Source organism: Hippopotamus amphibius, chromosome 8 (genome assembly GCF_030028045.1).
Source record: "Hippopotamus amphibius kiboko isolate mHipAmp2 chromosome 8, mHipAmp2.hap2, whole genome shotgun sequence".
NCBI lineage: Eukaryota > Metazoa > Chordata > Mammalia > Artiodactyla > Hippopotamidae > Hippopotamus > Hippopotamus amphibius.
In genome coordinates this window covers 6033717-6057837 of record NC_080193.1, presented here as the reverse complement: position 1 = coordinate 6057837, position 24121 = coordinate 6033717, and the positions used below count along the sequence as shown (strand labels likewise).

General features: G+C 57.3%; 1 protein-coding gene across 10 annotated transcripts in view; it reads right to left on the bottom strand.

The window, feature by feature from the left end:
* The window catches only part of TTC28 (tetratricopeptide repeat domain 28), a 586106-nt gene that overhangs the window by 19136 nt on the left and 542849 nt on the right, over window positions 1–24121 (bottom strand). For all 10 annotated transcript variants that reach the window (XR_009055063.1, XR_009055064.1, XR_009055062.1 and 7 more), the window contains 4 exons: window positions 17543–17687; window positions 6989–7168; window positions 4617–5337; window positions 2076–2200 (listed from right to left, as the gene is read on the bottom strand). Coding sequence is in view for 6 of the 10 variants with exons in the window: in XM_057745050.1 (XP_057601033.1) it covers window positions 2076–2200; window positions 4617–5337; window positions 6989–7168; window positions 17543–17687 (1171 nt within the window). In the remaining 4 variants the exon portion in view is untranslated. The remainder of the gene's footprint in view (window positions 1–2075; window positions 2201–4616; window positions 5338–6988; window positions 7169–17542; window positions 17688–24121) is intronic.

The window sequence follows — 24121 nt, the reverse complement described above, 5'->3', positions numbered from 1 at the left end:
CCAGGGAGGGGCTGCTACAGTCAGAGCCAAGGGCTGGAGACTCAGAAGAGTGCTGTCCCCTCCCTAACCTGGCTTCGGGCTCTCCTCTATAGACACTCACGTGATCTGTCTGAAAGCTGATCTCCGGTCAAGGGCCTGCCCCAAACCCTGCAACGGTGGCTCCCCGGCCTTCAGGACCTCCCTCGCTGCCCGTGTGCCCCACACACACCAAGCAGAGCCCACCATGGGGCTTTAGTCTCCCAGGCCTCCAACTCCTTTGTCCTGTAGCACTGACATACGGAGCCTGTGTCCCCCTGCACCACGGGCCCCTTCCACCTTCCAGTGCCACCAGGTAACTGCCACCTTAGCTCCCAGGGAACGTCTACGGCATCTGCGACAGCTGCATGCCTGCCTTTGGCTGTTCTTCTAAGGGAAACCTCAGTCCGTCCTGAGATGTCACCTGCCCTGGGGCACACCTACCATCACGGGAGGGGAAGGAGAGTTCTCCAGGATGTCACTTGAGACTTTTCTTAGAGTAAAACCCTGGGCTGCTGGGGGCTGACATCACAGGCAGGAGGAAATGTGTGTTCCCGGGCAGGAAAGGCAGCCAGCCAGCTGGCAGTCCCTCGGGGTGCAAGGGCCCTGGAGACACTGCCCACTGGGTAGTTAGAAGGAGGGAAGGATTGGTCAACTTGACCCATGGCCCCTACACTCACCCCAGAAGACGAAGCCAAGAAAGAGAAAACCCTTAGATATACTTGAGGGCCCTCAAGGCTGAATGGGAGCTGAGAGGCCTGGCTCTTGTTCCACGGCCTGGCCTGGGAGGAGAAAGCAAACGGGCCACAGCAGGGAAGGAGTGCACCTCTGGGGGTGACAGGGACCTGAAAAGGGTCCTAGTGCGGAGCAATGTAAAGGCTCCATGCAGCTTCCAGGCACACGTTAAAATCAGTTGGGAAAGTCTCCCCCAAATTCTCAAAGCAGAAGGGTCCACCCAGTGGCAGGCAGCCTGGGCTTCCTTGCTTATGGCTGAAGAGCTGGTGGAGGTTTCAGGCTCCAGCATTCTCGTTCACACACAGATTTCTTTGGGGCCTGAAAAAACCTCCTTCAGGCAGACCTGAGCTTAAGAAATGTCTGTGACCGATCCCTCGCTGGAGCCTGTCCACAGCTGCTACCCAGGCCCATGGGCTGCATTCCCCTGGCCAAGAGGACATGCCCACCCGGAAGCTGGCCCCAGCCCACTGCCAGGACCCATGGAGAAGCCTTCGCCAGGTCCTCCCCCCGCCCGAGCTCAGGCAGAACTGTGTGTGCACCTCTGAGCTGCGAGGCGGCCACGGGCAGCTGTCGGCCTTCAGTCTGGAAAGAGTTCAGATGCGGCGTGGGCTATGTCCCCCACCCCCGCCCGCCCTGCGCTGCACGGGGCCCGGGCAGGGGCTGTGCTGGTCTTCCTGGCACAGAATTCTAAGAAAGCTAAGAATTCTAAATTATTTGAAACTGCCTTCCAGATTTAATTGCTTGGTAAGTGGAAGGATGGGACAAGTTTTCTGTCACCGTTTCCTGGCTTGATTTATAACCTTTCAATTGTGTAGACAACGACACGGGGGCTCCGACTGTGTCGTCTCCGGGGCCCCGCCAAGAACAGGGTCAGGCTTGGACCCTTCCAACTGAGTTTAGGGGAGGGCCAGTGTCCTCTAATTATAAGATAGCCGTTCTCAGCTACTGGGACCCTACTGTGTGCCAGCTACTCAGCTTTTCTCTAACCCTCATGACAATCTTGAGAAGGTAAAGTTTTATCCCCCCTTCCACCCGAGGAAGTTGAGGCTCAGACAGCAAGGTCACGTGCCTGAAGCCACATGGCGGAAGCAGCTGTGGTCAGGCCCCGCTCCAGGGCTCCTCTTGGCCGCCCCCCGCTCCAGGGTCTGGGCGAGGATGGCTGCGGCCATCGGTGTGACACCACACACTGTGCTCACCGCACAGGCATCTGGGGACAACCTCCCCTCCGCTTGCTCACGCCCCTGCTGCTGCGGGGACCCCCTCCAGCCTCGCCCTGCTCCTCGTGCTTCTCCGGCCCCCTCCCGCGAGGGCCCCGTGCCCCTTACCAGGTGCAGCAGCACGCGCAGGGCGTCCCGCGCGCGCTCCGGGTGCTGGAGGATCTCGGTGAGGGCCTGGCCGATGAGTGAGGAGGGGCTGTTGAGCTTCACGTCGCTCCCGATGAGCATGAACCCTGTGGGAGCACAGGAGGCCCCTGAGAGCCGCCCTCGCCCAGCCCAGCTGGTCTCCACAACTCACCTGTTCCAGAGAGCGGGGCCTGCCCGGGACAGCTGCTCCACAGGCTGGACCGGGACGGCTCACTCCCCAGGGCAGGCTGACCCTCTTTTGTCCCCCCACCCCTTTAAGAATCTATACCGTTTAATGGCTCAGTAAGTGGACGGGGCTCTTTTGCTGGGCGAGCTGCTCAGGAAAGTGCCTCTGCTTTCCTGCTGCGCAGTGAACGAGACAGAAAAAGGCTGCATGGCCCCCTGGCCCTTCCCTGGCTTGGCCACCATCCCAAGGAATGATCTGCCTTGTTTTCCCTGAAATTCATGTGTTGGTCTGGAAGCTGCCCGGGGATGCAGGAGTGGGTGTGTTTGACTCCTCAGGGCCACCAGATGAGGGGACAGGAGGCGGTATCCCCCAGTTGTAAGGCAAGCAAACAGAGCCTGGGCTGGGGAGGAGCCACACGGCCGCCTGGATCCTGTCCCCCTCCCTCCTGCCCCTGTGGCTGCTTCCCCAGCGCCCGCTTCCATAGGCAGGGCCTGGGGCTGGCACAGTGAAGCAGCCTCCACCGGCAACTGTGGGACCAACCTGCCCTGAGTAATGGAGGGGAAGGGTTTTCTAAGAATTAATGCACCAAGGCTGTTTACAAGGGTAACAGGGAAGCATCATTAAACACCGTTTCCCCCAGAACAGAGCTGGCTTTTCTATCATCTGTCACTGAAACTAAACAATGACAAAAATACCATGTCCATGAGCACACTGGGAAGACTGGGGGAGGGGAAGGGGCGAGTCCTGTCAGGAGTAAATGGCCAAGCATGGGCTGGGTCCCCATGAACCCTGCAGTAGATTCTGTGGGACCATGTGGGGCTGACAGCCCCTTCTGACTGCTGTGAGTGGATATAAACAGACATCATGTGCTGAGAACAATCGTGGAAACCGTGGGCATCACCTCTGATTTCCACATCTCTGGGCAGCAGAAGCAGTTTAGCCAATAGCCAGGCCCAAACACGCGGGGCCTGCCTGCCCCCGCCTTGCAGAGGGAGGGCCCGGCTGTGAGCTGAGGGCCGCCAGAGAGGAGGCCTGCTGGACCAACTGAATGTTTCTCTTCAGCCACACAAGGAAACAGGATGGATTCTCCTTTGTGTTTTGAATAATACCATAGCTGTGTTGTGTCTGTGAAGTAAACACGTTTCCACTCCTTAGCAACGTGGCTCATCCACCCAGCACTGGCCCTTGGCCACAGGCAACTCTGCTCTGCCCCGGCGTGGCCCCCGCAGGCTCCTGTTTGCTGGTCGCTAAGCCTGGGACACCATGGCCCTGCTTCAGAGCTCACCCACCTTTGGGAAGCGACACCAGCAACATCAGCTCATGTCAACTGGATTTATTTTGAGGGGAAGAGTAAGGTAGGTGAAAGCCATTTTTTCCCAATTTTGAAATATATAAATGAATGGTATTTTTTTTTTGCCATTAAAAAAATAAAACATAAATGTTTGAAAATAGTATTTGTGGTGGTCCTCTCTTCCTCAAGGTTTAAGACATTCTGCTTTACAGGTCATTGTCCTCTGCTCTAGAGGTCCTGGGGAGGTATAGGGGCCAATTCAGAGAGACCGTCACAAACTGAAGGATTGTGAAGCATGTCAGCAAAAATGGCCCGGCCGCACCAGAGGCCTGGGTCTGCGTCTGGACTCTGTCTCAGCCTGTCAGGGAAGGTCTCCTGCATGGGAGGGTCTACAGGGGGTTGCAGGTCATTGCACGGAGCCAAGTGGCAGACCAGCTGTTGAAGGGAATGTGCTCCCTCCACCGCCAGGCCCTCGTGCCCCTCACAGGACCCGGTGGCTGGCCCACTGGGCACACATGCCACCGGCCCAAGTACATGGACTGCCTCACACAAGACATTCAACGCATTCCTCAGACTGTCTTAAATGTGGACAGGGAGATGCCAGTACCACCACTGTCATCCCTTGGTACCACTGAGAACACTGAGCTTCAGAGAGGGTAAGGAACCAGTCTCAGGTCGCACAGCCTGACACAGAGCTGGACCAAACCCAGGTCCTCTGATGACCAAATCTCAGGTCTTTCTACTGCACTGACTGCTCTTTCCTATAGTCTGGGATTTCCCGTGAGGGCCATAAGACGGGTCACCCAGTTCACACGACATCAAGGAGGGGTTGACACTCACTCTCCGACGGCAAATGGCTCTGCTGCTCCCAGTTCAACAAACCACGTGGACACCACAGTGCTGAGAGACTGATGTGGCAGCAGGCCAGAGTCTCGGCCAGCGAGGCTCTCTCCCTGAGCCTCTCCCTGCTCTTTCCCCAGGGCCCCGCCATCCTCTCCCCCCACCCTGCCCGAGTGCCCCCCAGGCCCTCTGACAGGCATCCTACCTGCCCAGTTGGAGGGGTGCGAGAAGGCCTTGCTGCTCTGCACCACCTTCATGGCCTCGCCCAGAGCCGCACTGGCCTTCAGGCCATTCAGCAGGGATGAGTACAAGGCGTGCAGGAACATCTTGGAAGCGGCCACGGGCACAGGCCACAGAGACACGAGGACACACTGTGCACCAGCCGCCAGGAAGGCCCTCGTCAGTGCAATGACCCCGTCGGCTGTGACCTTGCTGTTGGACTCCTGGGAGGAGCCGAGGACCACCAGCTTTACGGACAGCCGCAGGTCCAGGACGTCGGCGGCCGTGAGCAGCAGCTCCTGCAGCGGCGGGCAGTCCGAGATGCTCTCGCCATCGCTGGTGTCGTCCTGCACCCGCAGGGACTCAGGGATTGTGTAGGGGTGGCCGAAGGAGCTCTTGCCACTGGCAGGGGTGCCGTCCACGCTGGGTGTAAGGACCAAGGCTGACAATTTCCAAGAGATGTGGGTAGCAAAGTGGACGCACTCGGCCTGAGTCAGGGCGCTCATGACTCGCTCTTTGGTGGCCACGCTGCCCACCAGAGGCTGGCAGCCCAGCAGCTCAGACACCATGTAGGCCTCCTCCTCAGCAGACGGCATGGGGCCCCACAGCCACCTGTCCATCACTGCTGGCGGGAGCCTGGGGTTGCCGACCACGGCTGCCATGGACATGGAGCTCGAGTAGGCGGGCGGGTTCTTCCTCAGGTGAGACTAGGAGGGGAGGAAAGCCAGCGGGCCACCCGTCAGGGCTCCTCTGGGGCACGTGGGCGCCAGCTCTCTGGCGGGGCTGCGTCCCCCAGTGTGGCTACACCTGTTCTGATAACCTCACTCACTCTACTTTTCAACACCTTTTTGAGACAGATTCATGTCTGAGAATCATACCTGCTGGTGACAAGCTCTTGAAAACAATCAGACCAGATAGATGGCAGGACAATCCCTTGCTGTTTGTCAGGCCCGGGCAGGGAGGGCATATGTGGGGAAGGTGTGCAGGGTCGCCTGCCCCACATCTCCTCCCACAGGCCCCTCTGTGAACCCCTCAATAAGGGGGAAGCCACTCCTGATGCTGCAGGGGCTTTGAGGGGTGACTGTTTAAGCTTGCAAAAAGTAAGTCACTCTCAGAGGAGATAGGGACAACTTAAGTCCTTTACAGACACTACTACTGAAAAGATCATAGTTCCCTCAAAAGGAAAACATCACTGAACTATAAAATCAGCATAAAAAAGCCCAGCAAAGTTCTGATTTTTCCCCACCGTTGCCTCTGATGTTTTGGGGGGAAACATCACGTATCAAATTATTTCAAAATAATTTTTTGGTGTTTCTGCCTGGTGATGCCTTAAACTGGGAAAGAGAAATGTCTGTCGGGTGCCTATTGGGATACGGGACTCTTCCATTCCTGGTTCATCCCTGACTCCCAGGTGCCCCGGCAGCAGGAGAGGTGAGTCAGTCCTCCTTGCCGGACGGCACACAGCTGGCTCAAGAATGGGATTCACAGTCAACCACGGACAATGAGGAAGACTTGGAGAAAATAATTTCTTTCACCTCGCACTGATTCTGTCCCACGAGAAATACAGTTCAGCAATAAAAATGGTCATAACTAAGATCTCCAAAACCTGTGAGGCAGAAACTGACCTGGCTGGAACCATGCCAATGACCAAGGTCAACGGAAGCTGAGGCAAGTCCTGTGGGGGCCGCCTGCGCCCAGGCCTGGGGCGGGAGGGTCAGGGCAGGAGGGAGCCCAGGTCTCAGGGTGAGTTTAGAGAAGGGAAGAGGGTTCAGGGCTGGCCCCGAAAGCCCTCTCGTCAGGTGGGCAGGGCCGGTGCGACTGAGGGGTGAGCCCTGACCTGCGGTGGCCCACTGTAACCCCCTCGCGTCCACAGAGTTCATCCCATTCTGATTTTTGATGAATGAGACTCAACTCCCCTGCCCCCTGAAAGCCACCCATTTGTTTTCGGTTCTTTGTTGGCCTGTGGGGTTCTTTTCCACCTGATGCTAATCGTACCCGTCTGCCCTCCCTGCCTGAGGCCCCTCCGCTGGGCAGCCTCGGTGCCCACCGAGCGGTCAGCTCAGCAGGGAAGTACAGCCTCAGGGGGCGACCTGCTTCCTCGGATGTGCGGCCCGGCCCCCAGCCTGACTCGGTGCTGGGAGTCGCTCCCAACCCTGGTGTCACAGCAAAGCAGCAGAGAGAGAAATGACATTCACGGTGGCCTCCTGGGGTAGCAAAGGGTTTGGAAGGCTGTCCCCCATGCCTTCAGACAGATCTGCTCTAAAGTCACCCCGCCAGCCACAGACTAGAGAGTCCACACCCTCTCTTGCGGTGGCCCAGCCCGGCCAGAGGGACAGCGCCCGAGCGAGCCTGACTTACCTTGCCCTGCGGGCCGAGGGAGCGGATGGAAGGGACGGCAATGAGGGCGAAGCGCTCGTACAGGTACTCGTTGGAGGAGCTTCCCTTCAGGAGGGCGAATGGGATGAGGTAGAGCTCCCCCTCCAGGACCAGGACCAGCTGCCGGTGCCGGCCCACGGGGCCACTAGAGTGCATCAGGCCCTGCGGGGTGAGCAGAGCCGCTGACGTGCCCGGCGGGGGGGGGGGGGGGGGCCAGGGAGGAGCAGCACCCCCACCCCAGGGGCTCTGCTCGGGGAGTGGGGGGATGGGTGGGGGTCCCGCCTGCCTCACAGGCCCCACCCGAGGAGGAGGATAGAGGAGCAGGGCTAGGAGGGAGACTGGGGTCACCCAGCACGAAGGGGGTGTCCCACAAAGACAAGGATCAGCCCAGGTCATCCAGATGTTTCTACAAGGGATTCACGCAAAGGGCAGCTGTCCAAAAAAGCGCCCTGTGCGTCATGGAGGGCCAGGGCAGGAGATGCTGCACTGGCACATGGACGCTACGAGCGGTGTAGGAAAGACCCTGCCACACAGGCAGGGAGGACTCAACCAGACTGGGACATGCTGTCCATCTGAATGGACAGGAGGCGAGAAAACCAGCGTGTAGACGGAAGCTTTGGGAACCATGAGGACATCCCCGGAGGAGACGGGTTCCAGATTCGGGGACCTTGCGTCACCTCAGGGCCTCTGTTCCTCCCCCAGGGAGAGGATGGCCCCGTGGCCCTGGGCTCTGCAGGGCTGTTCCCACTCACTCCCCTGGGGCTGGCAGAGAATCTGGTGCTGATAGGACCCCCATCACTCCTGGAAGGCTGGGGACCTGAGGGAGGGGTGCATGCAGACCCACAGCAGACAGACACCCCTCATGCTCCAACAGAATTGCTCATGGAGACTAAGGCCAGATGACTGCGGGTAAAACAAGTGGCAACAACTGTGAAAACTGGACTAGACACAGGCGGGGTGTGAATAAAGAGATGAAGAGGCTGCAGAAGCCTGAGGGGCACCAGGTACCGGGTGGCCCTGAGCCCTGGGGTGCTGGCTGGGGGGAGGGTCCCAGCCAGGTGCCTCCCCCCATCCCTCCGTCGCCCAAGCCGCCACGCTCTGGGGGCGCGAGTACCCACAGCCACACTGCTGTGGGTGCTGGGCTGAGGGTGCAGAGGGCGTTCAGCTAACCCAAAGGGACACGTGCCTGGCAAGACATTCCATCTGTACAAAACCCCTGTGGCTTTTTTTCCTTTTTTAAATTCTAGATGCATCTAAAGAAAGCAGAAGTAAAAATTATTAGGCCAACTTGTTTCTTTTTTGCTTTCAGAGCTATTTTCCAAGAAGACGTAAACATATCACGGTACAACCCATGAAGGAAGAAGTGGGGTACGCACAGGGACCACTCCAGGGTCGGCTCCTGGGACACACCGAGGCCCCTGCCTGGCCTGGCAGGGGGAGGCAGCTCTGGAAGGCCCTCTGGAGGGCAGGGCCGCTGGCTGCTGTGGTGCGCCCAGAGGACCTGGGGGCCACGCTGGAGTGGCTGGGCTGATGGTGCCCTGACCTCGGGGATGGGTCAGCAGCCGTGACAGTGACAACTGCTCGCTGCCCAGCCAGAGCTCTGCCAGCTGGCACGTGGGCAATGTGGGGGCTCAGGCCACCTGCCATGGGCAGAACTAGACCCATCCTCGCCTGACCTGGGGTCGCCAGGTATTGCTGGACGGGGTGGCAGCCCCATCCCTGCAGACCCTCCCTGGATTCCAGCTGCCAGGGCCCCAACCCCAGTGAGTCTCTGTCAGGTGTCATTCCACAGGCACAGCCTTCATGGGGACACAGCAATCTCAGACAAGTCCCCAGTCACAATAGCACCTGTCATATGAAGTGAAGGTGAATCGAGGGGTGCTAGGTCAGGTAAGAGGCTGGACACCGCTTAGAGAAAAGGTTCACGGGCAGAGTGTCTTTGAAGGGACCCTGCTAACTGCCCACAAGACTTGTCTGAGGCACAAGCCTAAAGACGGGTGATGTCATGTCCTGGGAGGAGCTTAGGTGTCTTCTCTGACAAGTGATTTCTGATCTCTACGTGGGCCCCACACCGGGCTGTGGCCTCTCCATCACTACGAGCGTCTAAGGTGGGCAACTGTGGACCACAGGGAAGCCACGTCAGCTCAGGACTCAGTCCCTGCTTGTGAGCTCACGATAACGCAGTGTACTCAGAAAATAAAATGTGCGCAAGAAACCACCACTGAGTGAGACCACAGAAGTGTAAACCGCCAGCCGCAGAGGGTGGGACACAACGCAGGGCCCCCTGACTGCTGCCCTGCAGTGTGAGGGCGGGGAGGCCCCACCTGGGCAGGCAAGGCCCACAGGGCACACGGAGAGCAAGGCTGCAGGGGGACTGGGGAGCCAGAGACGGTGGAGGCCCCGAGGCCGGGCAGGAGTGTGGCTCTCACAGGCCGTGGGGACCTGCATTCTCTGCTGAGGAAACTCCAAGAGGGCATTCGGAGACAGCCTGCACCGTGGAGTCGGGCTGCACATGGTAATTCAGACGAGGCGATGCACCCCGCCCGCGAGAAGGGACACGGCTTGCCAGGACTTGGTGAGGCGTGGCCTCAGCAGTGAGGAGAGGGAAACTCCTCCGACACTCTAGCCCAGGAGCTGGAGGGCCTTCCTCTGAACCGCGTACCTGAATTCGCAGGTCCGGGTCCTCCCAGCACAGTGCTTCGTGGTGGGTACCGCCTGGAACACGCAGCCCTGGACGAGGGCCCCAAATGGGATCCCTGTCTGGCAGAGGGGCAGCTCCAACGAAAAGGTGGCGGGGACACTGACTGAACTTGTTGGAGCAGGGGCCCTGGAAACTGCCCTCTGCATCCCGCCTCCAGGACACACACGCGTCACCCCGCACTGAAGGGCCCACCATAGTCCAATGGGAACGTAGCACAGAGAGCACGGGGATGTCTCTATCCAAGCTACACATCATCTGTTAGACAGAAACAGAGAGAGGATTCAAGGAAACGCTGCTCTGCGCCTCCAACTGTCAGCCTAGGTCAGGCATGCTGGCTTCTGCAGTCCTGGGTTGGAAGGATAACCGGGCTCAGCACCAACCTCACACCGGCCACAACCACAGGTCAGTAAGTGCCAGTGGGGACTCCAGCTCTCTGACTCCTGCAGTTTCTAGAAATGGGTCTTCTGAAGTAGAAAAGGCCAGGCCAGGTGCCCTAAAATCTGTCTACTCCCCCAGGAAGCATCCCTTCGCTCTCACCAGGGCCACGACCCCACCTGTGGCAGCAAACTCGGCTGGAGGGCTCCCAGTGCCAGGCTGGCCGGGCTGGAGGGGAGGCGGGCGGTGAGAGGACAAGGGGAAGCCCAGGCTTTGCAGAGGAGAGGGGGCTCCTTTTCGCAGGGGGCTCTGGGTGGCTGTTATCAGTTCCCACTCTCAGCTCCAGACACCCTGTCCACACCTGCTCTTCACACGCTGCTTCCTGCAGCCAGTTCTCCTGAGTGATGCATGCTGCCCTGCAGTGTGTGTGCGCGCGCGCTCACCGTGCCCTCCCGCCCACACTCCGGGGTGGCTTGGCTCTGGCCTGACCAGACCAGGGAACAGCACGCTCCTGGGGGGGGGGCGGGGGGTGAGGGGGGACCACGCATCGTCCATGTCCGTCCTTCCTTGGTTTCGCCCCCTCAGCCCAGGAGAATCACCCAGTCTCCTCGTACCTCACAGTTAGCCCTTCACCACAGGGAACAGTCTTTACACTAATCTCCCCTGGTTAACCTACCGTGTGCTTTCTAGCTCCTGACCAGGCCCAGACCCTCTGTTGAGCCGGGCTTGGAAGGCTGGAAAGCCTTGCCCAGTGACCAGGAAGGGAAGGCACATTCCGGGAGAGGCCTTCACCATGGGGTCTGGGCCTGCGTGCCGAGTCGGGAGCTCTAGGTGACCCGGAACTGTGAGGTGATGGGGTGTGTGATTCGGGGGCAGCTGGGAGGGATTCTGAGCAGGTTGACAAGACTCTCACCTCTCTGCCCCTCAGTTCCCAAACCCACAGGACGGTGCTGATGCCGTGACCTCATGGGCAGCATTTGGGGCTCTGGGAGGGCCCTCGGCACATGGGGGTCAAACGTGAATTCACAACTGCCCTCGGGTGCTTGAAATAAGTGAACCCCAGGTCCTATTTTTCATACTATTCTTTTCTGCTGGGCCTCGATCATTTTTCTAGTACAACTCATTCCATTTCCCTCCTGTGTTTGTAAACATGGCCAAAATATGTAAATGGCCTCTTTGGAGCATCTAGCTCCAACTGGAACCCAGGGACTAAAGGATCCACCATCACCACGGTCCTCATCTTCACATCTCCACCACCAGCATCCTCAGCTCTTCACTGAGTGTCCATCACACCTGACACCTGTGAAACTCCTCCGCCAAGCAGTTACCCTGAAGTCCACTTTCTGAGTTGGCAGTTCCCCCAGGCAACCTCCATGGGTCCCGAGTGTTTGCCTGGGTGGTGAATTCTGATTTGATCACCATTTTGGTCAGTGGAGATCTCCCACATACACTCACGGTGACCAGCATCAAACATGATGTTGCATGTGTCCTGACTTTGGCTTAAGCACTACATGCTCCGTGCACAGCACCAAGGTTCAGAGGAGTAGCCTGCAGCCTCCACATGTGGGGAGTTCCGTTTTCACGGAAGGACAGGAGGCCTCTCTGAGCCTCACAGCATCACAGGCCAGAGAATGAACATCCCTAATCACCATGGGGGAGGGAAAGAAAATTTCTGGGTCTGTGAACTTTCCAGCAGATTAGGTTCGTGATGAAGTGGACTTTACTGTGTACAACAAGGATTCCAGAAGCAAAGTACTGACTGCTGGGAATCTGGATACCCCAGAACCATTTACAGGGCTTAGGGTTTTTTCCTGACAATATTTTTGATTGAGTGAATTGATCAAACAGAACTTTTTAAGATAGAGAAAACTTTTATGTGATGCTTCTGAGAAATCTTGGTGTCATGGATGGCTGTATTGGTCTCAGTAAACATCATACCTGTTTGGGAAAAAACCCTGAAACCACAGCTAAAAGCTTCCAGGATTGTAGACACTGTATTCCAACCAGAAATGCAAAAGTCCAAATTCAACCCACTCAACTGTGCTCTCTGAACAACAACCAACCAACCACTGGTTTTCCTGGAAGATTCTGAGAAGGGGAGGGTGAGGAATCTGGCTGCAGGAGACGCATGACCAGTGGCCAACCAGAGCCAGGGGGCCCTGCCAGACACCCATGGTCCAGTCTCAGCCAAGTCAGCCCAGAGTCTGCTCATGTGCAGGGGCCTCTCTGTGGCCAAGCTGGTGAAAACAAGCCTGCACACCCTCAGTGGCAGGCATGCCTCAGCTCCCCCAAAACCTGCTGGGGTCAGGCTGAGACGGGGGTGGTTGAAAATCAGCTCGAATCAACCCACGAGGCCCTGATCCAGGTGAGAGCACCACTTGCCTGGCAGGAGCTCGCTGATTGGGCTGGTGCTCTCACCACCACTTCAGCAGTCCAAACAGTTTGCCTCCATTTTTCCTTCTCCTAATCAGTTGTGGAGACACTTGCTGTCCTTGGGTGGTGTTTGTCCTCATGTGAATGTTACTAGAGTCCCAGTCAGAAATCAGACAGCCTGGTGGTGCCCATCTCTCGGGTCCCATCCTCTGCTCCACACTCTGGAGTCGAGGTCGGGCTGCTCTGCAGACACGTGTTCCCAACGATCTCCAAAGCCTCTGATCTACTTACAAACCAGGCACCTGACCAGTCGGTCTCATCTCTCAGTGAGGATAAACAAAGTTATCACACTGCTTGATTTTACAAGAGTCCCCTTCCCCCAGAGCAGTCATCACAGTCACCACCCCACCAAAGCCAAGCTCTCCTCCTGGCCAAGCCCCTGGCCAAGCCAGACCCCCACCTTGAGTTCTCAGAGGAGAGGCCATGGGCCATCCCGGAGCTCTGGTGTCTAGGAAGTCAGTTACCAACCTAACCGATGCGAATGGCAAGTTTTAAGTCAGTTTCTGGGGTCCTGAACCAGACAATTCCACTCAGCCTGGAGGCTATTTTTGTGAAGAACAGAGGTGGACGAGGAGGACCTTTCCTTCTGAGCAGAGATGTTCACTCCACCCACCTGTCCTATCATCTTGGCTTTTATGACCGTAAACGTAGGCAACAGGGAATTTAAATAAATAAATAATTTTAAGGACAACAGAGACTATAGCTAGAACAAGCCCAGAGACCTGTTAAATCACATTTAAAGAGTGATTTGACCAAATCCTAGGGAATTTTTGACTCTAAATCTGGGTCCTTGATGCTAGCTGGCTTTGGACAGAACCCCATCTGCCAAGTGAGGGGTCATGTGGGACCTACGTGAATGAGCAGCTCTTCACGTGTAGCAGCCCTGTGGGCATGTGGTTCTGCATGTTCCTGTGGCAAGTCCAAGCTTGGGCGTGAGTCACTACCTTTCATTCTATGGTGATTAAGCACAAATGCCAGGGACACAGACAGGGTCCCCGTCCCTCTCACACTAGCACTTGCCACTTTTCTTTGGTGACATTCTCTCCTTTGGGTCTGAGACAGAAGTTGACTTAATGCTTGATGATGGCTCGTGTGCAGATGGACCAGGGCCTCCTCCACGGTAACTGGACACGCTCACGCCGTCCTGACAGCAAAGGACAGCGTGCTCTCAGGAAAGAGCCATGGCAGTGTTTCCCTTCAGCTAAATTAAATCAAGTCCTGGTGCAAGCCTGAGGTAAAATACTATTCTGTTCCCCTTTTCCTACCATCTGACCTAGTCCCTTAGCAACAGGACTGCGGCTAAACAAAGGCAGCTGTTCAAATAATTATAAGCCCCATGTGAAGAGGCTAATCGTTTTAGTCTTGAAGTGTCAGTGATTCACAATCTTGGACTTTCGGTTTTGATTTGTATTTTCACTGCAAATGTGGAGAAGGCCTGGCTCTGTCTGGCAGCGGACAGCGGCGGGAGCGGCGGACGGTGTCGTGTCGCCCTCTAGTGGCTTCCGGAGCAGGGCGGGATCTGGTGGATGATCCCGCCTCCGCCACCAGGCAGCCCGCGGAGGGGGAAGCATGAGCACCAGACCTGGCCGCCGCGCCCACCCCCACTGTCTCCTCTGTGCCCAGTGCGCACCCGGGTGCGCCCAGCACTCATCACTAAACACTTGTTGAATGAGTGGATGAAACGAAGGAAGGATCTCCTGCTTAGATCCCAGCAGTGAAGTGTTTTTACTGAACCGCAGTGGGTCCCATGAATCGGCCAAGGAAAAGCTCTAGCCCTGATCATTTATTTTAACTGCCTCTGATAGGTTTTACTCCACATCTCTTTTGAGGCAGCCTAACTCCTTCACTGTGTTCAGACTCCTCAGTCACAAAAGAGAACACTTTTAAATGCCAGGAACTAAATGTTTTCAAACTAAAGGACTCGCTTTAAGATGAGACTGCACCCCCGAGGGTCACCGCGGTTCACATGTGCAGCTCCCAAGCACAGAGGGCCAGCAGCCTCAGGACACGGGCACGCATGTCGGGGGGGGGGGGGGGGGGCAGGGTTTCCTTCCTTCGTCAATTGTATAAAGACATGACTTTGATCACTGTTCTAACGCGTTTTGGGCTCGAGTACATAAATCTTACCCCTCCCAGCACCCCTGGAGGAGCACGGATGTCCAGACAAGAGCAATCACTAATCTCATTGGCATGTTTTTATTCTTTAAGTCATAGGGGAAAGTCCTCAGAGAGAAAACCTGTCTAAAAAACACAGGGCAGAGTTTATAAACTCATGGGACCCCTTCAAGGATGACTGGTGGTTGTAGCAGCCTCTTTCCAGGGTGGAAACGCTGTGATGGATGGAGGGAGGGGCGGCTTCTTCCTGCCCCCAGCCTCTTCCCACTGCTCGCTACCCTGAGGATTTCTCTCCACCCTGAAGAGCCCCTTCCCTGGCCCAGTGGGTTGCCGTCAACCAGCGAAATAAACAACGCTCAGGTGTGGGTCCCCTGCGGCCACGTCGCTGGACTTGGGATCTACCCAGAAAAAAGCTGGGACCAGCATGGGGCTGGTTGGCCAGGGTCAGGGGCTTACAGACTCAGAGTTGCTCCAGAACAGGCCCAGCCCATTCCTTCTGCTTTGTAACCTCTCGGGAAGCTGCCAGCTACCATACAAGAGCGGCCCCAGGAAATCTATTAGCTGACTTCTGCCTTGGGTCCTCTGCTTTGTATTCAAACTACACCCCAAAACCAAATGCCGCTTTGGACCACGTACCATCTATAAACTTTACGGAGGGCCAACATGCACCAGGCCCCACGCCAGCTGCTGGGGACAGAGATGGCTCTGCTCAGCGGCACTGTCCTCAATTTCTAACGAGGACACAGGTACTCAAGGAGGGGTCGCAGCTTGGCCAAGGTCACGCAGTCAGGAAAAGGCGGTGCCAGATAGGAGTCCAGCCTTCCAGCTCTTCGACTCTGTGCTCCCTTCTATCCCCACTGTCCCCGAGTGAGGGAAGTCTAGAGGGCACCACCAGGCAGCCTCCTGAAAAATAACAGGCAAGCTGACACACATCCTGGGAAGGCTGGGCCAGGGGCTGCACTGGCATTTCCTGGGGGCGAAGGGATCACTGCCAAGGTGAGGACACCCTGAGGCTGCACCTCACCTCTGTCAGTCAGCTAAAGCAGAGGAGAGCTGCTGACAGGCCACTCCAACACCTGGGAGACAAATCTCCCACCTGGCTGTGGGGAGGCGCTAGGAGGGATGCACAGGCTGGCTCTCTGAGGGCCCATCAGTCCCCACCCTCCCCAGCTGAGAGCTGGGCCCCCCAGGAGGACAGCCTCCACTTGCTGCAGGTACCTGGCCTTTCCCAGGGGCCTGTTATGAACTGGATGTTTGTGTCCCCCAGATTCATATGCTGACACCTTAGCCCCCCAGTGTGATGGTAGCTGGGGGTGGGACCTGCTGGGGAAGCTACTAGAGTAGGCTTGTTCAGGCTTCAGAGGCAGAAGCAGGCCTCTGAGCGACCTGTGACCCTGCCTGGATTGTGCACCCGCTCACACACCTAACAACTGCTGCTAGCAAGTCAGTCCCTGGCCGGTCTCCCAGGGTCTAGAGAATCTTGTGACTTACATGATGAAACCAATAACATTGTTAAAGTAAATCCAGAGCTGCATTTCTGCACACAAACTGATATCATCAGTTTGCAGCCTGGAATTATAAGCAAGAGCCCCCAGAACTCCAATCTGAAGTCTCACCCGTGGGGTGGACGCACTGCCCGGGACCCTTCCCAATTGGGGCCCCAGAATGCTGTCACACAGGACCTCCCAGAGCTGCTTGGATCTGGAGGTAGGTATTTCCGCAATTCGGTGAGGTATAAACCTCTGTCTTTACTATTCTTTCTTAGTATACTGTAGCCTTTGTTAATTCCATAAACTCTCATTTAACTGAGTATAGAGTGGTTATTCTGCCACGAATCCTACGAAGCTTAAAACTGAAAGAAAGGCTTTTGGCAAAACAGGACCTTTGGGAGATAATTCAGTCTAGGTGAGGTCATGAGGGCAGGCCCTCCATGATGGGATTAGTGCCCTTAGAAGATGAAGAAGAGACCTGAGTGTGCTGCCTCTCTCTGTCTCTGTCTCTGTCTCTGTCTTTCTCATGCAAAAGTGGCTGTTTTCAAGCCAGGAAGAGGACTCCCACCAAGAAGCTGACAATGCCAGAACCCTGATCTGGGAATTCCAGCCTCCAGAACTGTGAGAAATAAATGTCAGTTGTTTAAGCCCCAGTCGGTAGCATTTTGTTACAGCAGCCAGAGCTGACTAATACACCGTGGTGTACAAAAACATCTGATGGGCTTGCCATTCAGACTCATGAGATCCCTGAGCCCTTCAGCAGCACCACCCCCCAACCCAGAGAGCCACATCTGGATTGAAAAGTGATGTGCAAAGACTAGGGCCATAGAAACCTGTCAGCAGCCGTGCGCAACCTTCTCGAGAAATCACAAGTGCAAAGGCTTCTCTGCCACTGGACCCTGTGGTGGAGTGAGTCCTGACAAGGGCAGAGGCCGAGGTTCTGTTCTCACTAGGAAGCAGCCCCTGGCTTGAAGCTGCTCAGTCGAGACCCTCAGATGAGTCACGGGCAGGGGAGCACTGACGTGGGCGCACCTCCCACGCTGACTGCTGAGGAGATGGAAGGATGCGTGCAGCCCTGCACCCCCAGGCCTCCCCAGGTCTGACAAGCAAGCTGGGAAGGAGCAGCGTCTCATTTGCACCTGGGGTTGCTGAGCCCGAACTAACCGGCTGGTAAGGACCCGGGCTAGGACCTGAACCTGGATCTGACCACTTGGAGCTCAGGGCCTTGTCTGCTAACCAGAGGCCCACCCAGAACATGCGTCCATTTGGGCTTCTGCATGCTGACTGAGAAGCTAGACAGAGAAGCTCTGAGTCTAGAAAACCTCCGCTGTTTCAGAAGCTTGTTTTGTGTCTGGGGGGCTTCGGGGCGCTGAGCAGGAAGTGATGCGTCCTGACGCCAAGAAACCCAGGCGGGGCACTTACCCCTTCCATGGGCGCCACAAGCAGGTCGTACAGAGCGCGGAGCGGCGGCCTGGCGAACGAGCTCTGCCTCCTGGGAAGAGAGGAGGTCCCGTCCTTGACGGGCGACGTGGCGTTGCCGACCAGGCTGGTCATGCTCTGGCAGCTCCTGGAGAGAGAGGGGCGGTGGTGACGCCGGGCACAGGCTCCACTGCTGTTCCTGGAGGAGGCAGCTGGGAGGCCGCCCAGCAGGACGCACCGGCCTCCCTCCCTCCGGCCTCGCCCCTCTCCCCCTCAGGTACCGTTCACGGCACAGTGAGCACTGACAGACACCACAGGGTGGACCAGCTGCACACAACAGCTTACATGGCTGTGGAGTTTTTCTACATAATAAAATGTCCCGAAGTGCTGTTCAAAGAATTTAATTATATCCTTGTGTGGAGCGACTGGGCAGGCAGACGTGAGGACCATGAGAATCAGGACAACCACCAAGCTGCTGGGAAGACGATGCCCCAAGACCAATTAATGTCCAGAGTGGGAGTCATGGACACAACGAGGACCCTGTTGGCTCCCACCTGGGCTCAGGTCAGCCTCCGGCCCCCGCCTGAGCCCCAGTGCAGCCCGAGGCCCTGCATGGGGCTGAGGGAGGAGGGCAGCTCAGGTGCAGCTGCAGGGTTTTGTTTTGCATTTTACTTTATGTCCCAGTGTTTCCAGGCACAATCGTATTAGTATGGATGGTACTTTCAACCCCAAGGACCCCACGTCTTACACTCTCAACACAGGACAAGAACACTCACAGAGTCGTTGATTGACTGAGAAAAATGTTTCCTGACCACTGGCTACCTGCGAGGCACCGATGCGGGCCCTGGGGACCAACAGGACAAATGGCACAGGTGAGCAGAAGAGATGGCGGGCAGGAGAACAAACCCATTTTCACTGCAAGGACCAGGCTGCCCCCACGAGTCTTTCCGAACCAGCCCCATGCTGGCCTTAGCACAGCCTCTAGTGACAGTCTCCACATGACTATTGGACAGTGGTATCTCAACCTTGATCCAGACAGTGTGCACAGTTTTGGAGTTTCTGTTACACACTCAAGGGCCTTAAGACAGAGACCAGGTCTCACACCAGATACACAGCTAAGTAAGTACTCTAGGTGGCTGGCAGTGACAGCTCCATGGTTGTTACCTAAGGAACAAGCAGAACGCGGCTTTCCCTCCTGGGCCAAGCCAGGACCCATGACCATCTAAAGAAATGATCTGAGAGGTTCGTTTGCGTTTTTGAGGCATGGCTTCTGTCCCCTGGCCTTCCCCCCACCCTTCGAGGTGTTCTCAGCAATGTCCCACTTCTAAATTCTAGGGTCCTGCCAAGCCAGGCTGTGAGCACCCTCAGCCTCTACCCTGCTCCTACAAAAGAAAGAGCAGGGGACTCGGAGGGCCTGAGAGCCTGCTCACGGCCGCTCCCCCATCACCCTCACTCAGAAAACATGTAATTACAAGTGACTGGGGCTGTGGCATGTCTTTGCCATCAGAGCCAGTGAAGCACAGATAACCCTGGAGTGACACACTCAGAGGCTCACTTAATTCCCTAGAAGACACAGCAAAGAGCATTGCTCCCCTGAAGGAGGGAGCAAACAAATTGCCCTCCAGAGGAGACATCTGGCATGACATGCAGCGTCTGTCACAGCACCGTGTGCTCCTACACACAGTCTGTGCGTGCTCACAGCCTGGGGAGCCTGAGCTGCCACCAGGACAGCACAGCGGGGCGGCAGCAGGACTTGGCACCCTGTCCCGCACACCCCTCACTTCACTCCCTAGACACATGTCTGCCTGGACTGTGGGCTTTTTACCCCACTTGAAGCACCTGAGTCTGATTAATCTGGCCACAGACATCCAGGGGAGTGCCAGGTTCCCAGACAACGCTGTGACCACAAGTCCTAATGGCAACTGTCGGGGCACTCCACAAACCCCAAGGTCCTAAACGAAACAGCCCCTCCTGGAGAAAGAGACCCAGCTCTGCATTGCGAGCTCCCTGGGTAAAAGGCAGGCAGCATAATCAAGCTGCACAGGGAAGGCAGGAGGGAGGTGGGGAGCTGTGCGGTGGACAGACCTGTGGGCACAAGTCCCAGCCTGGGGCAAGTCTCTCGCCCTTTTTGCTTCTGCAAAAGGGGGAAATGCTGAAGAGTGTCAGATCGGGGAGGACGGCTGCAAAGCATCCAGAACCTGAAAGGTGCTGGGAGTCTCAGCTGATGGGACAATGAGAGAGAAAGCCTGGGAAGGAGGGTGGAAGTGGTCTGCAGTGCTTTTTTATTGAACCCATGAAGCGCCAGAGGCATCTGAAGGGGCTCAACAATGCTAACCCACTCCACACGCATCAGTGCCTGCAATGTGCCAGGTGTGGAGGTCCAGAGGGCCCAACCCATGGGTCCCTGCACTGGGCTGTGGGGAAGGGAATGGCCCCAGCAAGGGTCTGGGGCACAAGACCTTGACCAGCTGCTGGTCAGGCAGAGCCGAGGGAGGGCTCTCTGGGAGAGGACCATTTGCTGTGGGTACAGGGGATGACCTGGAGTTAGCCTGCCTGTGAACAAGGAGGCAGGCCATCCCAAGCCCAGGGAACAATGCAGGGACAGGCACCAGTATTGGGACTAGAACACCGGGGTGCTTGGGGCAGAGTCTTGGAGGCAAGTGGATGGAGGGTAGGGCTGCAGGCTGGAGAGGTAGGGGGCAGCGGCTGGCCTTTGGAGGCCGACACACTCCCTTCAGCATGAGACTGAACAGGAAGCTCCTCCCCCAGGCCGATTCCTTGCAGGGATGCTCAGAGGAAGGCTCTGCGGTCTTCACCCCTCCATGAAGGCCTCCTGCTGGTCTCTAGGTCTGGGACCAGGCTGGGACTTGGTGCCCTCACTCCTGCCCAGTTCAGGTGGGAAGCCAGTCGACGTCCTCGGTCAGGGTTGGTAAACACACAGCTGGTCACAGCACCTGTTACTTGGCAGAGGTTTCCAGGGACACTCTCTCTGGGCATCTGTATGCTTCTGGGGGGCTGGGTGGCGGGTCTTGGGCTGGGACCCCCCGGGATCACGGTAGTGAGCAATGGTTTCCTCACCTCCACAGAGCTGCCTTGGACAGACTGCAATCATTGAGCTCTCTGTGTGTGCTGCTTCTGTTTCTACCACAACATCCACAGCGACCTACGATGGCTCTCACTGGGGTGCGCCTGCCCAGAGATCTGCACAAAGATGCCTCACATTTCAGAACAGCTAAGCGGTCCGCTCCTTCCCTGAGCCTGGGCAAGTTCATGGACAATGCAGCTGCCGCTGTGTGACTCTGCCAAGGCATGTCACTTTTCTGCTCCCCACTTTTCCTTGCTTGTAAAATTGAAGGAGGTAGACTGAATGCCTTGTAGGTCTCTTCTAGTTTTAAAAAAATTAAAAATCTACTCACTCTAGGAAGCCATCAAAATTGCGGTGGCTCTTTGAACCCCTCTGCTGACCGGCAGGACACAGCCACAGCCCCAGAGCCCTCTCTGAGCTTGCCCGTGTGGGCGGCAGGGCGTGAGCACAGCTCTCCAGCGCCGCGATCTGTCCGGAGAGTCAGCGCCACTGATGCACGCCCCTGTGGTCGGGACTCAGAGTCACAGCTGAGCAGCCGCGGCCCCCTGGGCTCTGAGCCCCCAGCTGGGGTTGACAGGTGTAAGCGGATGTGCTGGATGGTCCGCTCCCTGCTGTCCTCCTTCCTGGCAATGTCACCATGGCCCAGTGCATCCATCGCACTGTGGAAGCAGGGCCATGGGGTGGGGCCTCGGTGATTGCACTGCTCTGATTTCTGCAGGGCCTTTCAGCCTGGCTGACTTCTCTCAGCCTCAGCAATCTGGACTCAGATGAGAGGGTGGTGCTTTGACGGAGTGGAAACGCTTCCCCTGTGGCAACAGTGTGAGCTGCAGGAGGGGCTGTGCTCCCCATTCAGGCTCCTGCCAGGCCTGCCACACCCACATCACCCCCTGAGGACCCTAGGAGGCTGCTTCTCTAGGTTCAGAGAGGCCAAGAAACCTGTATGAGGCTGCTGGGCAGGGCAGGGTCAGACCTCTCAGCCAGGGGAGGGATCTTATTGTGTCCTCCCAGCCTTCAGGACACACTGAGCAAACTGCACCTGCCTCCGACCCCTGCCTTCCCCGCTGCTAGGTCCACAAAGGTGACCCTGACAGCAGCCAGCCTCTCCCAGGCTTTGTGGGAGCAGCAAGGAGGGCGGAGCTCCTGGGAGTCCCAGCTGCACCCCCAAGCAGGTCCAGCAGAGGGCGCCGGCTCGCTTTCCTCAAGGCCTCCATTTATTGCCAGGGATCCCATTGGGCTGACAGCCCAGCTCTCAGCAGAGATGATTTTCCCACAACACATCGTGGTCTTTATCAGCTCACTCCTCAGATGATGTTTATTAATCTACTTCTGGAGAAATATTCATTTTCTCTGCAGCTCTGTGTGGTAACGGGAAACGGAGAGGGACTGAATACGTGTCCAGGGAGAGGGGAGGCCGGCAGGCAAGGGGGGAGCCTCTTGGTCTGGTGATACGTGGAGCGCTCCTAGGCAGGGCAGAGGCATCAGGGGTAGTTTATGTCTCTGGGATGATGACAAATGCCAGGCAGCCTGGGTAGCACTTGCGGCTCATGAATCTCCCTGCGGGGATGAAGAGATCTAGTCCCCAGGCAGGGGGATTTATAACTGCGCGGGCCTGCAGGAGACCCTGTGCACTGGGACTTGCTGAGGCTCACATGCTGACGCAGCCCCACGCCGAGGCCGTGGCTGAGGCTGTGTCTGGGACAGGCGTGTGCCTGCTGGGTGGCCAGGGAGGCCGTGGGATCCCTGGGGGATGCATGCTTGGAAGTCTTGGTCCAAACTGCTGTACTCAGCACCAAGATAGTTGCCCTGGTTTCCCGTCAGGGCTCTGTTAAGGAGGGGAGTGAGGGGACATGCAGAGCCAGCGTGGTGGGTACCCCTATCCCAACACACACATCGGTTTCTCAGACTTTCACAAAGATGGAGAGCAAGGGGAGCAGTGGAAATGGAGGAGCAGGGGCTCAGCCCCACTCAGGCGAGACTAAGGGAGGGGCCCCACCCAGGCTGAAGACCCCAGAGATGGTGGAAGCCAGCCTGGCCCCGAGATCCCATCCAACCCACCTGTCTCTCGGCGCGGAGGGAGAAACCCAAACCTAAGCTTGGTGCATCCCAGCGATTCGCAAGGACTCCCCAGGGCTCCACATGCACTTCCACCCAGAGGCGGGACTGGGAACAGGCTTCCCTTGTCTGGGGAGGGGCAGGGACCCAGTGGAACAAGGGGAGCTGCGAGGAAAGGGGCGTTTCATGAAAGAGTGACGACTGAGGAGGAGCCAGCTTTGCTCTCCCAGGTGCCGAGGAGCAGGGCCGGCTGCCACGCAGGCTTCCCTCCTGGGCCTTGAAAGGTCATCTCCTTTCCCACCTTCCCATGTCCTCCCCTCTACTCTCAAGTCCCCAACAGGCACTCGGGTCCTTCCCATCCGATCGCCCAGACACAGGGCCACAGAGTGAGCTAAGCCAGGAACACTCACTGGGGGCATGTCTGGCCCTGACATCTTTAGGGCCACTGGAAGGAAGGGACAGGAGGGAACCATGGGACGGGGGCCTCTCCTGGGGTGGGCCAGGCTGGCTGACACGTGGCCATCACTGGAATTCTCCCACCAGACAGGTCTCATCTCGCACCCCTAGGCCTTCTACTGTCACAGATGAGTAAATGGAGACTCTAGGTTAAGCATCTTGCCTAAGGCCCAGGTTGGGGCAGAGCCCCACTCGCAATGCAGTCAGGCAACAGGAAGCTGGGGAGCCTGAGGCCCAGCGCTGTCACAGCCTCAGGCTCTGAACCCTTGTCTGGAGCGTCCCCTCCCCCAGGGTGGCAGACGCTGCCCTGAGCACTGAGCACGGCCTGCAGGCCATCTGCGCGCAGGATGCGCCCAGGTCAGGGTGTGCAGGGATGGGAGGAGGCCGCTCCCCACAGGGCTGAGCTTGTTCTAGGCGTGGCCACTTTGCTCAGGCACCCAGCTTCTCACCCTCCCTGAGGTCTTTATCACACGTTTTCACTTTCCAGTGGCCAGTTCAGGAGGCTTCTTGCCTGCTCACAGCGGCAGGGTCCCAGGCCTAGGGGGTGGGGGTCCTGCCTCTGCTCCTCGTGAGCCTTGCGAGCGCCCCACCTTTCTCAGGGGGACCTCCCGCCTCACAGCCAAGGAGCTCAGAGTGGTCCTAGCAGACGGAGCCGAGCTCCTGCTCCACGGGCATCTACTGCCTGTGAAACCATCCGGTGTCCTTTCTCTCCCCATCAGCCCTGACCTGGATGTTCCAAAATCCCCTCCGGGGCTCTGAACACTGAACTGCATCTTCTCAAGGACCAGGAGCTGGCTGGCCTGAGATTTGAACAAGTACCTGAGTTTTGAGGTACCAGTGGAAAGATTAATTGGCAAATCCATTATATCCAAGCAGCCAGAGATGCTTCAATTCAATTTTTTAAAAAAAGAACTCTGATAGCATTCAGTGACCCTCCGCCATGAACATCCTCACATGAAGGGTTGTCTCCTCGGGGAGATGACGGCTGT